Source organism: Sus scrofa, chromosome 6 (assembly GCF_000003025.6).
Source record: "Sus scrofa isolate TJ Tabasco breed Duroc chromosome 6, Sscrofa11.1, whole genome shotgun sequence".
In the NCBI taxonomy this organism is placed as follows: Eukaryota; Metazoa; Chordata; class Mammalia; order Artiodactyla; family Suidae; genus Sus; species Sus scrofa.
Window position 1 is genome coordinate 109,198,882 of NC_010448.4, and position 14,413 is coordinate 109,213,294.

General features: G+C 39.6%; 1 protein-coding gene across 5 annotated transcripts in view; it reads right to left on the bottom strand.

The window, feature by feature from the left end:
- The window catches only part of OSBPL1A (oxysterol binding protein like 1A), a 244,221-nt gene that overhangs the window by 201,152 nt on the left and 28,656 nt on the right, over positions 1-14,413 (bottom strand). For all 5 annotated transcript variants that reach the window (XM_013999263.2, XM_021096189.1, XM_005665323.3 and 2 more), the window contains exon 2: positions 1,841-1,964. In XM_013999263.2, the coding sequence (XP_013854717.2) occupies positions 1,841-1,961 (121 nt within the window). In that variant the 5' untranslated portion in view covers positions 1,962-1,964. The remainder of the gene's footprint in view (positions 1-1,840; positions 1,965-14,413) is intronic.

The following is a 14,413-nucleotide window of genomic DNA, read 5'->3' on the forward strand; positions in this document are numbered from 1 at the left end:
AGTGACAGGGCAGGATTATACAGAATCATGTGTTGATGCTGCTGACGATAGAAGTTCTTATTTTGCTTTCAAAACTTATTTCTTGTGAGTTCCCATTGTGGCACAGCAGAAACAAATCCCACTAGTATTCATGAGGATGCGGGTTCGATCCCTGGCCTTGCTCAGTGGGACTGGGATCCAGCACTGTCCTGAGCTGTGGTGTAGGTTGCAGTTGTGGCTCAGATCCTGCGTTGCTGTGGCTGTGGTGTAGGCCGGGAGATCCAGCTCTGATTTGACCCCTAGCCTGGAAACTTCCATATGCCATACGTCTGGCCCTAAAAAACAAACCAAAACAAAACTTATTTCTTGGAACATCACTAACAATATACTAATAAACATACTGGTATTTATTTCACTTGCAAGAATGTCTCACCATTAGCAACAGAGAAGACCAAAAACACACACTTTAACATGGCAACAGCTACATGCACAACGACCCAGTTAGCTCGTCCTTTGTGCTCCAGCCTAGAAGTGCCAACCTTACCCTTCAACAGCGTGTCAGCACCTCCCTCCCTTCAACTTGACATCAGAACATTCCTTCCAGGAACATCTCTATGTTGACTGTTGGGCTTTAATTCCTGCAGAATTATAATACACTTTGCCATCTTCTCAAGTTCTCAGGGTTTGGAAAAGCAAATGAGATAGAAAACAATTGAGAAAGAAATGCCAGGCGCAAGGATTCCCACGGGGAAACACTAAGCAGCCTCCACTCACTTCCTATGGGTCAAGCCACATCTCCTGATAGGCTGTTCTACATAAGCCCTTCTAAGTGCCCTTAAGACAAATGAGGGTATAATGAGGGTGAAATTTTGAAAAAGCATTTACATCTGTCTCTCAGTTTTACGTTTCTAAGTAGGTGACTCTTCACTCACTAGTCTGAGGCAACCGGGAACGCAGGCAGGGTTGGGCAGAAAGGGTCACTGATGATGATCAAATCAGGAGCCTTTCTCGCATTCAGAACTGAATCCCAAGTAAAGATTAAGAAACAGGTTTCTGTTGAAGGACTTTTAGAATTCCTTTAGCACTCCAAGAATCAATTCAGACTATATATTCCAGACAAGGTGGGTCACGGTTTCTCTTCTACTGCTAAGGTAATGCTCTTTTCCCACTGAAGGTGGGGCCATGAGGTTTGCTATTCTAGGACAGAAGGAGGATGTGACCGGCAGAACAAAGTACCCACGAGGGCCAGAGGGCTATGGGAGAGGGAGAGACATAACAGGACCTATGGCTCCTGACCCTAAGCCCAGAGAGCGAGAGAAGTCGGGGGAACACTGAGAACACACAGTGGCATAGGGGACACCAGGAAAAGACCCCTGGCAGGCCATCTGTCCTGGCACCAACCTGCACGGTGGCTACCTCAAAGTAAACCCAATTGTGTGGGCAGAGGGAAGGCCGAATTCTGGCCACCCAGAGCTGCCCTAAGCTCTCACGTGTCTCCCCCTCCACGGCCACACCCACAGAAGTGGGGCTGAGCTGAACCAGCAAGCCTAGGCCACGGGCCAGAGAGGCTCAGGGTACCACTGAGCCAACAAGGGCCCCAGTGAGACTCCTGAGCCAGCCCAGGAGTGCCTCCTTTATTTAAGACAAACTGAAAGACCCAAGTCTGATTCCTGAAGAGTTTTACTTCAGCTACAAACATTTACAGAGCACAAGAAAAGGGGTCACTGAGGAAGCCAAGGCCATACACACAGAGCAAGGCTTGCCTTAAATGGAAATGTGCTGCAAGCAAGCTTAGTGCTAAATAAATGATAAAGCAGTACATACTCACCAGAAAAAGCTAAGAAATCAATTCAAAGCTTACCTTTGCAGTTAATGTCAGCAATTACTTCATTCTTTTCTATGGTTTCTAACAAGTGTCTTACTTCTTCAGCGTTGCCATTTCTCGCATGATGAAGAAGCTGTTGTTCTGCTTCTGTATTCATGTTCTAGATTTAAAAAATAATAACATTGCTATTATCTAAGAACATAATTAGGGGATTAATTAATCTCCAAAATTTCTAAACACCTTCTGCAGCTCCATACCAAAAAAACAAACAACCCCATCAAAAAATGGGCAGAAGATCTAAACAGACAATTCTCCAAAGAAGACATACAGATGGCCGAAAAACACATGAAAAGATGTTCAACATCACTCATCATTAGAGACATGCATATCAAAACCACTATAAGACACCACCTTACACCAGCTAGAATGGGCCATCATCAAAAAAGTCTACAAACAATAAGTGCTGGAGAGGGGGTGGAGAAAAGGGAACCCTATTACACTGTTGGTAGGAATGTAAACTGGTATAACCACTGTGGAACACAATATGGAGATTCCTCAGAAAACTAAACATATAACTACCATTTGATCCAGCAATCCCTCTCCTGGGCATCTATCCAGAGAAAACCAGGACTCAAAAAAACACATGTACTCCAGTGTTCACTGCAGCACTATTTGCAATAGCCAAGACATGGAAACAACCTAAATGTCCATCAACAGAGGAGTGGATCAAGAAGATGTGGTACATACACACAATGGACTATTACTCAGCCATTAAAGAGAAAGAAATAACAGCATTTGCAGCAACACGGATGGACCTGGAAATTATCATGCTAAGTCAAGTCAGTCAGACAATGAAACACCAACAACAGATGCTATCACTTACATGTGGAATCTGAAAAGAGGATACAATGAACTTCTTTACAGAACAGATACTGACTTACAGACTTTGAAAAACTTATGGTTTCCAAAGGAGAGAGGTTGGGGGTTGGGGGGATGCTGAGGGTTTGGGATGGAAATGCTGTATCATTGTACAACTATAAGTGTAATAAATTAATTGAGTAACGTAAAAAATAATAACATTGCTATTATCTACGAACATAATTAGCTTTTGGATATTATCTGATAAAAGGGAAAAAAATCTTCATTTTGCAGCTAATAATACAGACACAAGAACTAATTAATCAGGTAAAGGGCCAAAACTTGACCTGGAGATTCCATGCCCCTTGTGTTATTACTGAAGTGCACTAGATATTTGGGCAAGTTTCTTACTCTCTCGAAACCTCAGTTTCCTCATTTGCGAAACAGATCATAATTGATTTCATAATCTGTTTTCAGATTGTATCTATGAAAGCATTCTATCAAAAAAGTATTTTGTAAATAATTATTAGTACAATAACTAGACAAAGTCTTAAAATACAGCAATTCAGACATTTTCACTGTGGCCCAGTGGATTAAGGATCTGGCACTGTCTCTGAAGCAGCTTGGGTCACTGCAGAAGTGCAGGTTCAATCCCTGGCCTGGCCCAGTGGGTTAAGGATCTAGTATTGCTACAGCTGCGGTATAGGTCCTAGATGTGGCTTGGATTCTATCCCTGGCCTAGGAACTTCCATGGACCAGAGATGTGGCCAAAAAAAAACCCCCAAAAAAACCCAAAAAAACGGCAATTCAGCAGTTCGTATAGAAATACCCTAAGACAAGATGTAAATTAACACTTTTAAAACCTGTGAGGGAGTGTCTGCTATGGCACAGCGGGTTAAGAATACAACTGCAGGAGTTCCTGCTGTGGTGCAACAGGATTGGCAGCATTTTTTGGAGGCTTGGGACACAGGTTCGATCCCCAGGCTGGCACAGTGGGTTAAGAATCCAGCGATGCTGCAGCTGCAGCTTAGATCAAAACTACAGCTTGGGGAGTTCCCATCATGGCGCAGTGGTTAATGAATCCAACTAGAAACCATGAGGTTGAGGGTTCGATCCCTGGCCTTGCTCAGTGGGTTACGGATCCAGTGTTGCCATGAGCTGTGGTGTAGGTTGCAGACGCGGCTCGGATCCTGCGTTGCTGTGGCTGTGGCGTAGGCCAGCAGCTACAGCTCCGATTCGACCCCTAGCCTGGGAACCTCCATATGCCTTGGGAGCAGCCCTAGAAAAGGCAAAAAGAGTGCTCGCTTCGGCAGCACATATACTAAAATTGGAATGATACAGAGAAGATTAGCATGGCCCCTGTGCAAGGATGACACGCAAATTCATGAGGCGTTCCATATTTTTAAGTTCATCTTGAAATAAATTCAGTAAAAAACAAAAAACAAACAAACAAAAAAAAAAGAAAAGGCAAAAAGACCAAAAAAAAACACTACAGCTTGGATCTAATCCCTGGTCCAGGAGCTCCATATGCTGTGGGGCAGCCAAAAAAGAAAAAAAAAAAAAAAAAAAGAATACAACTGTAACAACTCAGGTCACTGTGGAGGCTAGGGTTCAAACCCCAGCCCAGCACAGTAGGTTAAAGGATCCGGCATTGCCAGTTGCAGCATAGTTCACATATGCAGCTTGGTCAATCCCTGGCCCAGGAACTTCCTTCCACATGCTGTGAGTGCAGCCATTAAAAAAAAAAAAAAAAAAAAAAGCCTGTGAGAAAATATATTATACACAGGGATCCTGGAATACTCATACTTAACAAAATTTTTTTTTGGGGGGGGGGTCTTTTTAGGGCCACACCTGTGGCATATGGAGGTTCCTGGGATAGGGGGTTGAATCAGAGCTGCAGCTGCCAGTCTATGCCACAGCCACAGCCACAGGGGATCCAAGCTGTGTCTGTGACCTACACCACGCCAACAGTGGATCCTTAACCCAATGAGTAAGGCCAGGGATCAAACCCACATCCTCAGGGATACTAACTGGGCTGGTTTTCCACTAAGCCACGATGGGAACTTCTAAACCCTCATTTTCTTACCAAGTCTCCAGCCAATTATAGAGGATTACAACCAAATTGAAAGCATGTATATCAAAATGTTATGAAAAGCAATTCCCAGAAAAAATACAAATTTCTTTCATACTATCAGTCAAATGCAAATAAATCAAATGCTATGCTATTGTTTTCCTACCTAATTAGTAAAAATTAAAAAATGAAACACAGCAACTGCTGGGATGAACAGAAAATGTGCACTCCAATAAACTGCTAATATTATACATATCGTTATATGCATACAATCTTGTACATGTTACAGAGGGAGAGGCAACAATTTAACAAGATCAAATAATTTCAAAATATTCACACACTCAGGTTATCATTATTTATGATAATGCATGTTATGATATTGCATGTTGCTGCAAATGACATTATTATTCATGTCACACCAGTCAGAATGGCCATCATTAAAAAGTCTACTAACAATAAATGCTGGAGAGGATGTGGAGAAAACGGAACCCTCCTAGACTGCTGGTGGAAATGTCACCAGCATCCATGTCACCATCCAGGTTGGTGCATCCATTGTGGTGAGCAGTGTGGAGGTTCCTTAAAAAACTAAATATAGAACTACTATATGATCCAGCAACCCCACTCTTGGGCATATACCCAGAAAAAATTTTTAAAAAAATGCATGCACCCCAATGAGCACTGCAGCATTATTTACAATAGCCAAGACATGGAAAAAACCTAAATGTCATTCAACAAAGGACTGGATAAAGATGTGGTACATATATACAATGAAATATTACTCAGCCATTAAAAAAAAAAAAGAAATAATGCCATTGCAGCAACATGGATGGACCTAAAGATTATCATACTAAGTGAAGTAACTCAGACATAGACAAATACAAGATCACTAATATGTGGATTAATAAAAAATGATAAAGAACTTATTTACAAAACAGAAACTAATGGTTACCAAGGTGAAAATGTTGCAGAGAGGGATGGACTGGGAGGTTGCGACTCGATATACACACACTACTATATACAAAATCCATTGGTAACAAGGACCTACTATATAGCTGAGGGAAATCTATTCAATACTCTGTGATAGCCTATATGCGGAAAAAATCTGAAATATATATATATATTTATAATGTTATAAAAATAAATTAAATGTGCATATTAAATATAAAGTATAAATTTTATATTATAAATACATTTATAATATAAATATAATTGATATTAATCATTTTATAAAATTACATATAATCATAAGTATATATATATTTCACTTTGCTGTACACCTAAACTAACTCTGTAAGTCACCTATACGCCAATAAAATCTAGAAAAATAAAACTGTCTTAAAAATGCTCAAAAAACTATGAGTTCCTATCATGGCTCAGTGGTAATGAACCTGACTAATATCCATAAGGACGTGGGCTTGATCCCTGGCCTCACTCAATGGGTTAAGGATCCAGCATTGCCGAAAGCTGCAGCGTAGGTCACAGACACAGCTTGGATCCAGTTCTCAGGGAGAGTGGAAGCAGAGCAGAAGAGCAGGCTGCTCCCCCACAAACCCCTGCTGGCCATGGGCCCTATCAGATAACCAGCCCTGTTCCCAGCACTCACTCATGTCCTCTTGAAAGGGCTCCAATAAACTCTCAGGAAAGCCAATCTCAAACTCTTACCCAGAGACTGATTTTCACATTTTCAGTGCATAACAGTGACCATCATGTCCTTTCTTCATACAGCTTGTTAATCAGTGTTTTTACTGATCATCTTGGCATTCATTATTTGTGCATACATTTATTAAAATAACATAACATTTGATTAATCATTTTAAAAGTTTAACAATACTTATATTCATTGTAGCCCTATTTATAAAACAAAAAAAAGTTAAATAATAGCCATCAATAAAGGTTTGGTCACATAACTGAGTACTATGAAAACATTAAAAAGGTTGTAAAAAGATCTAAACAGACATTTCTCCAAAGACAGACAAATGGCCAAAAAACACTTGAAAAGATGTTCAATATCACTAATTAATGGAGAAATGCATATCAAAACTACAAGATATCACCTCACATCAGTCAGAATATCCATCATCAAAAAGTCTATAAACAATAAACGCTAAAGAAGGTGTGGAGAAAAGGGAAGCCTCCTACACTGTTAGTGGGAATGTAAAGTGGTGCAGCCACTGTGGAAAACAGTATGGAGGTTCCTTAAAAAACTAAATATCGAACTACTATATGATCCAGCAATCCCACTCCTGGGCATGTATCTCAAGAAGACCATGATTTGAAAAGACACATGCACCCAATGTATACTGCAGAACTATTTACAACAGCCAGACATGGAAGCAGTGAAAATGTCCATCAACAGAGAACTGGATAAAGAAGATGTGGTACATATATACAATAGATATTACTCAGCCATAAAAAAGCATGAAATAATGCCATTTGCAGCAATACGGATGGACCTAGAAATTATCCTAAGTGAAGTCAGACAGAGGAAGACAAATATGAAATCACTAATATGTGGAACCTAATAAAAATGATACAATAAAACTTACAAAACAAACAGATTCAAAGATTTCGAAACCAAACTTACAGCTACCAAAGGGGAAACACTGAGGGGGAATAAATTAGGGGGGTGGGACTGACATATACTCGCTTCTGTATATAAAATGCACAACAAAGACCTACTGCATAGCACAGGGAATTTTACTCAATAATGTGTAATAACCTATATGGGAAAAGAATCTGAAAAGGAATGGATATATATAATTGACTTTGCTGTACGCCTGAAATTACCACAATTTGTAAGTCAACAGTATTCCAATAAAATTACTAAAAATTAAAAGGCTTTCTAAAAGAATTTCTAAAACTACTGAATTCCAATGTATCATTAGGTCAGGTGGTTCCAACATAACGATCTCTATATATGTTTCACATGTTCACAGAGAAAAAGTGGGTAGTACATCAGGATGATAGGTTACTCTTTGCAGTGAAATTATGAATGGCTATATACATCTTTTTTTTTTTTTTTCAAGGGCCACACCCAAGGCATATGGAGGTTCCCTGGCTAGGGGTCAAATCGGAGCTGAAGCTGCCAGCCTACGCCACAGCAATGCAGAATCCTTAACCCACTGAGTGAGGCCAGGGATTGAACCTGCGTCCTGTCCTCATGGATGCTATCAGATTCGTTAACCACTGAGCCACAACGGGAACTCCTAAATGTCTTTTGATAGCTGTGTTTTCTCAATTCCCTACAATATAAAGGCATTTCTTTATAATAAGAATAATTTATTGAAGATAAAACAAAAAACTTATCAAATTAAAAGGACATTTTGTCACAGATGTTTTTCTATTTTTCATTAGACAAGTGCAGTAAATAAGGACTAAAAGTATACTTTGCTGACATAATACACAAAAGAAATTTTCATTTAATATCCTTTTCCTGCTTTTTAAGAATGAATCAAAGAAATTCTGAAGTAAATATCTTTATAACATACCGGAAGTTGTATAATTATATTACCTTGGGTTCTCACCACATTGGGTTTACAGGAAAAAAGTTTGGCTTTTTTGTTTTTTTCTTCAGTGGCACCTACAGCATATGGAGGTTCCCAGGCCAGGGGTCGAATCAGAGCTACAGGTGCCAGCCCACACCACAAACACAGCAACACTGGATCCGAGCCTCGTCTTTGACCTACACCACAGCTCATGGCAATACTGGATCCTTAACACACCGAGCGAGGCCAGGGTTTGAACCCACATTCTCATGGATACTAGTCGGGTTCATTACCACTGAGCCACAACAGGAACTTCATAAAACATTCTTAAAGCAATTCATTTTCTTCTTTTCAAAGCAATTTAATACCACATCCTTCAAAACTAGCTGAACATCTAGGAGTTCCCACTGTGGCTCAGCAGGTTGAGAATCTGACACAGTGTCCACAAGGATGCAGGTTCAATCCCTGGCCTTACTCAGTGGGTTAAGGATCTGGTGTTGCCACAAGCTGCAGTTTAGGTCGCAAACACAGATCAGATCTGGTATTGCTGTCGCCTAGGCCAGCAGCAGCAGCTTTAATTCGACCCCTAGCCTGGGAACTCCCATATGCCACAGGTGCACAGGTGCAGCTGTAAAAAAAAAAAAAAAAAAAAAAACCTAGCTAGTCTATCTACTTAGGGTTTACTCAAATAAGCAAGAGCTTGAAGATAAGTTCAAAAATGCAAAGACATTTTCAACTCTTTTCCTTTATAAAACTTTGATTACTTTATACGAAGTAGTGGCAGGGGTGAGGAGGGGACTAACACATGCCTGATCTCCCCATAGACACAATTTTATAAAATCTTGTATGCATTTACAACTCACTTCCATTAAAAAATCATTTTGAAAGTGTTAGGAGCAGAAAATAGTAAAAACACAATTTTATAGCAAAAAAAAAAAAATTCTAATGGCTCTAACACGTCAAAATAGTCCAACTCCAAAAATAACCTATAAAGACCAAGTAAACTTCCTAAAATGATAAAGGTATTAATTTGACCAGGAAAATAAAATGATTTTTGTGTTCATTTCAGCTATGTCAGAAAGAAACTAAGAAAAGGTTCCAAATTAAGGCATTAAAAACATTCATTACAATTTTTTTCTTCATCCAAGAACCATTATAAGTAAAAGTCCACTGCTGTCTATACAGACCTACATATTTAGTGCCTAAAACCTTATTCCTTAGGTGGGCACCCAGGGAGCAGGAAGGCATGCAATGTGACATTCACCAGAAGCTGCAGTTTTCCCATCATCCCGGGGCCAGCATCACTCTCCTTAGTTCTGCCATCACAGAAGGAAATGAATTAATCAACACTGCCAACCACATTCCAGGCATTGTTCTAAACTCTGAAGACATACCAATGAATAAAACTAGGCCTTACATTAGAAGAACTTACGCTATAGAGAAGTGTACAAATAAATTACTATCCACATTCCTCAAGAAGTCTAACTCGCCATCTCCATCCCCAAACTCAACGAAACCCCTTTATTTTTTTTGAAGGCATAGAGAAAAAGAATTATTGTGTTTATATGACAGGGAATTAAAACAGTCCTTTTCAAATGGAATTTGGCTATATATTTTTTTATTTTATTTAGGCTGTGCCCACAGCATGTGTTAAGTTCCTGGGCCAGGGAACCCAGGCTGCAGCAGCAACCCAAGCTGCTATGGTGACAACACCCCACTTGCACCACAAGAGAAGGCTGGAAATTGGAATTTTAAAACACTTTTACTTATTTAAAAATGGAAACCCATGAAATAAATGTATTATCTTTAAGGCTAGCATATTATTATCCTAAAAGTATAGAGTTGAAAAAAAAAACTTATGAGATCACTAAATAAAATATAGAATAATATGCTGTATTCCGAACAATAAAATTACATAATAAATACTAGAGAGGGTTTGGAGAAAAAGGAACCCTCCCACACTATTGGTGGGAATGCAAATTGGTGCAGCCACTATAGCCACTCCATATTAGTAACAATATGGAGGTTACTTAAACTCAAAACAGTTACCATATGATTCAACAATCCCTCCTGCACATATATCAAGAGAAAACCATAATTAGAAAAGATATAAGCATCCCAGTGTTCACAGCAGCAATATTCAAAACAGCCAAGACACAGAAGCAACACAAATGCCCATCAACAGAGGGATGACTAAAGAAGATGTGATAGAGTTCCCGTTGTGGCGCAGTGGTTAACGAATCCGACTAGGAACCATGAGGTTGCGGGTTCGGTCCCTGCCCTTGCTCAGTGGGTTGACGACCCGGTGTTGCCGTGAGCTGTGGTGTAGGTTGCAGTCGCGGCTCGGATCCCGCATTGCTGTGGCTCTGGCGTAGGCCGGTGGCTACAGCTCCGATTCGACCCCTAGCCTGGGAACCTCCATATGCGGCATATGCTCCATATGCCGCAGGAGCAGCCCAAGAAATAGCAAAAAGACAAAAAAAAAAAAAAAGAAGATGTGACATATACACAATACTCAGCCATAAAAAAATGAAATAATGCTATTTGCTGTAACATGGATGGACACAGAGAAGATTAACATACTAAGTGAAGTAATCTTAAGATATTACTTATATGTGGAATCCAAAATATCATACTTATTTACAAAACAGAAACAGACTCACAGATATAGGGGGAAAAAAAACTTACAGTTACCAAAGGGGCAGAGGTGGGGGAGGGATAAATTAGGAGTTTGGGATTATCAGATACAAACTACTACATATAAAATAGATAAACAACAATGTTCTACATGTTGTTGGAACACATGGAACTATATTCAGTACCTTGTAATAAACTGTAATGGAAAATAATATGAAAAAGAACATAAATATTTAATGGATTCACTCTGCTCTACATTAGAAACTAACACAACATTGTAAATCAACAAACTTCAATTTAAAAAAAAAGATAACACGCTGAATTAAAATTACAGCATAAGTTGGGTATTTCCCCATTGCAGCTCAGCAGGTTACAAAGCCAACGTCCTTGAGGACGACAGTTTGATCCCTGGCCTTGCTCAGTGGGTTAAGGATCTGGCATTGCCAGGAGCTGTGGTGTAGGTCACATATTCTGCTGGGATCTCGCATTGCCGCAGGCCCGCAGCTGCAGCTCTGATTCGACCCCCTAGCCTGGGAATCTCCACATGCCGCAAGTAGATCCCCTTTATAAACCCTCATGGCACCTTATTTTTGCCACAAACATCAGTCCTTAGGTGTTCATAAGGTCATTTCTCTGCCCCTCCCTTCACTACACTGAAAACTTGATTAGAAAGTGTCTATTATGTTCCACACTATACCCCTAGTACCCAGCAAGATGTCTGGAAGCAAGATCCCTAAAACACAGCAGGCAGTCAAATATTAATTAAATGGACAGATGGATGGACGAACGTGGACTGAGATCTTTGAAAACAAAGGAATCAAGTCGCCCTATAGGAAGACCTAAAAGTAATGCACACTTTTATCCTGTGACCAAAATAAAAAGGATCTTATACGCCAGAAGAAATAAATTTAAAACATACCAAAATACGGAGAACTTTTCGTAATATACACTCCAGGATTATTTAGCATTATCACTGCTTCTTTACTTTGATAATCTCCAATTTATAAATTAATTTCTGTGATAACTTTAGAAAAAAATACAAAAATCAAAGAATACAAATGCACACGTTGAACAGATTTTAAAAAACATTCTTTGGAATCATGAGAGCTTATTTCAGAAAAGCATTTTGTCTCTGATATTTAAGCCAAAAGAAAAATAATCCTTTAATGCATTTTATGAGGGTATATCCTATCCCCAAACAATATTTTTCATTATCACTTTGTGGATGTTTTGGGTTTCTTTTTGCACACTCATGCAATTCCAAACTCTGTTAAGGTTAACTAATGAGATTTTAACAGCTGAATGTTTTCAAGAAAATAACTAGACAAAAATTTTGAGCTTCAAAAACTAGGGACCACTTTGCCTTCTATTTCCTTTCCTCCAAGGTCCACAGGGGAAACTACACTTCTAACTGTAAATTATTTTGTGGAAAGCAAATTTACATTTTGTTGTTGCATAAACACTGTAGATTACCTAAAGTGGTCACCACACTTTGTAATCCATGCCACTAAATCCCCATTCATTACAGTGGATAATTTCTGTGGCTCTAACAACTCTGGAATCTTGGCAGAGACCCTAAAATTTGTACCTCAAAGAACAAATCATAACTTGTTAAATGTGGTCAGAGGTCTATTTTTTTTTTTTGTCTTTTTGCCTTTTCTAGGGCCGCTCCCGCGGCATATGGAGGTTCCCAGGCTAGGGGTCCAATCGGAGCTACAGCCACCAGCCTATGCCACAGCCACGCCAGATCCGAGCCACATCTGCGACCTACACCACAGCTCATGGCAACACCGGATCCTTAACCCACTGAGCAAGGCCAGGTAGCGAATCCGCAATCTCACAGTTCCTAGTCAGATTCGTTAACCACTGAGCCACGAAGGGAACTCCAGAGGTCTATTTTATAATTTGAACACTACACTGATACTTTTCGTTACTATTCCAGCTTAATTTCTACAGAATCAAAGTAGGAATTTCCTAGAGAAATCAAAGGCAGTGAAGGTCAACAATCAGAGCAAATTCACCTGAGTATCAGAAACTCAAACTATTAAATGATGTTTCCTTTAGCTGAGTTCCTAAAGGTATCTGAAAAGTTAAAATTCAAAAGACAACCCAGCAAACTTTGTTCCACCATACATACAGCAGCATCTAACATCAGGAAAGTATGGTGATTCCTCGAAAACTTAAACAGAGAATAACCACATGACCCATCAGTTCTACTTCTGAGCATATACCCAAAAGAACTGAAAGAAGGAACTCAACAGATATTGCACATCCAGGTTCATAAGAGCATTCTTAACAACAGCCAAGAGGTGGAAGCAGCCCAAGTGTCCACTGGTGGATGAATGGATAAGTACAATGTAGTATATACATATATACACACAATGGAATATCATTCAGTCTTAAAAAGGATGATACTCTGAAAAATGCCTGAACACTCATGCTAAGTGAAATAAGCCAGACACATAAAGGACAAATATTACATGACTCCACTTATATAAGATGCTTGGAGTAGACAAATCCATGCAGCCAAAAAGTAAAACGGTGATTAGTAAAAGCTTGGGGAGAAAATGGGGAGTTAGTAATTAATGGGTACAGAATTTCAGTTTGGGATAATAAGAAGGTTCTAGAGGTGGACAGTGGTGATGGCTGCACAACAATATGAATATACCTAACGCCACTGAATGGAATACTTAAAAATGTTTAGAAGGGTAATTTTATGTTATGTTTACCACAATTTAAAAAGTAGGAAGCATCCGAAACAGGCTCTAACAATTGCCAAATAGTTTTTGTACTATTAACAAAGCCAAAGGAAGGCTAATCATTCAAAAATCATTACAACCATATGTTTAAAAATTCTCAGATACTGAAATGCAAATCAAAACTACCACAAGATACCACCTCACACTAATCAGAATGGCCATCATTAATAAGTCCACAAATAACAAGTGCTGGAGGGGGTGTGGAGAAAAGGGAACCCTCCTGCACTGTTGGTGGGAATGTAAGCTGGTACAACCGCTGTGGAGATACCTTAGAAATTTAGAACTACCATATGACACAGCAATCCCACTTTTGGGCATATATTCGGACAAAACTCTCCTTAAAAAAGACACATGCACCCGCATGTTCACTGCAGCTCTACTCACAATAGCCAAGACATGGAAACAACCCGAATGTCCATTGACAGATGACTGGATTAGGAAGATGTGGTATATATACACAATGGACTACTACTCAGCCATAAAAGAGAATGAAATAATGCCATTTGCAGCAACATGGATGGAACTAGAGACTCTTCATCCTAAGTGAAGAAAGTCAGAAAGACAAAAACCATATGATATCACTTATATCTGGAATCTAATATAAGGCACAAATGAACCTTTCCACAGAAAAGAAACTCATGGACTTGGAGAACAGACTTGTGGTTGTCAAGGAGGGGGAGAGGGATTGGGCTGGATTGGGAGTTTGGGGTTAACAGATGCAAACTATTCCCTTTGGAATGGATTAGTGATGAGATCCTGCTGTGGAGGACTGGGAACTATGGTCACTTATGATGGAGGA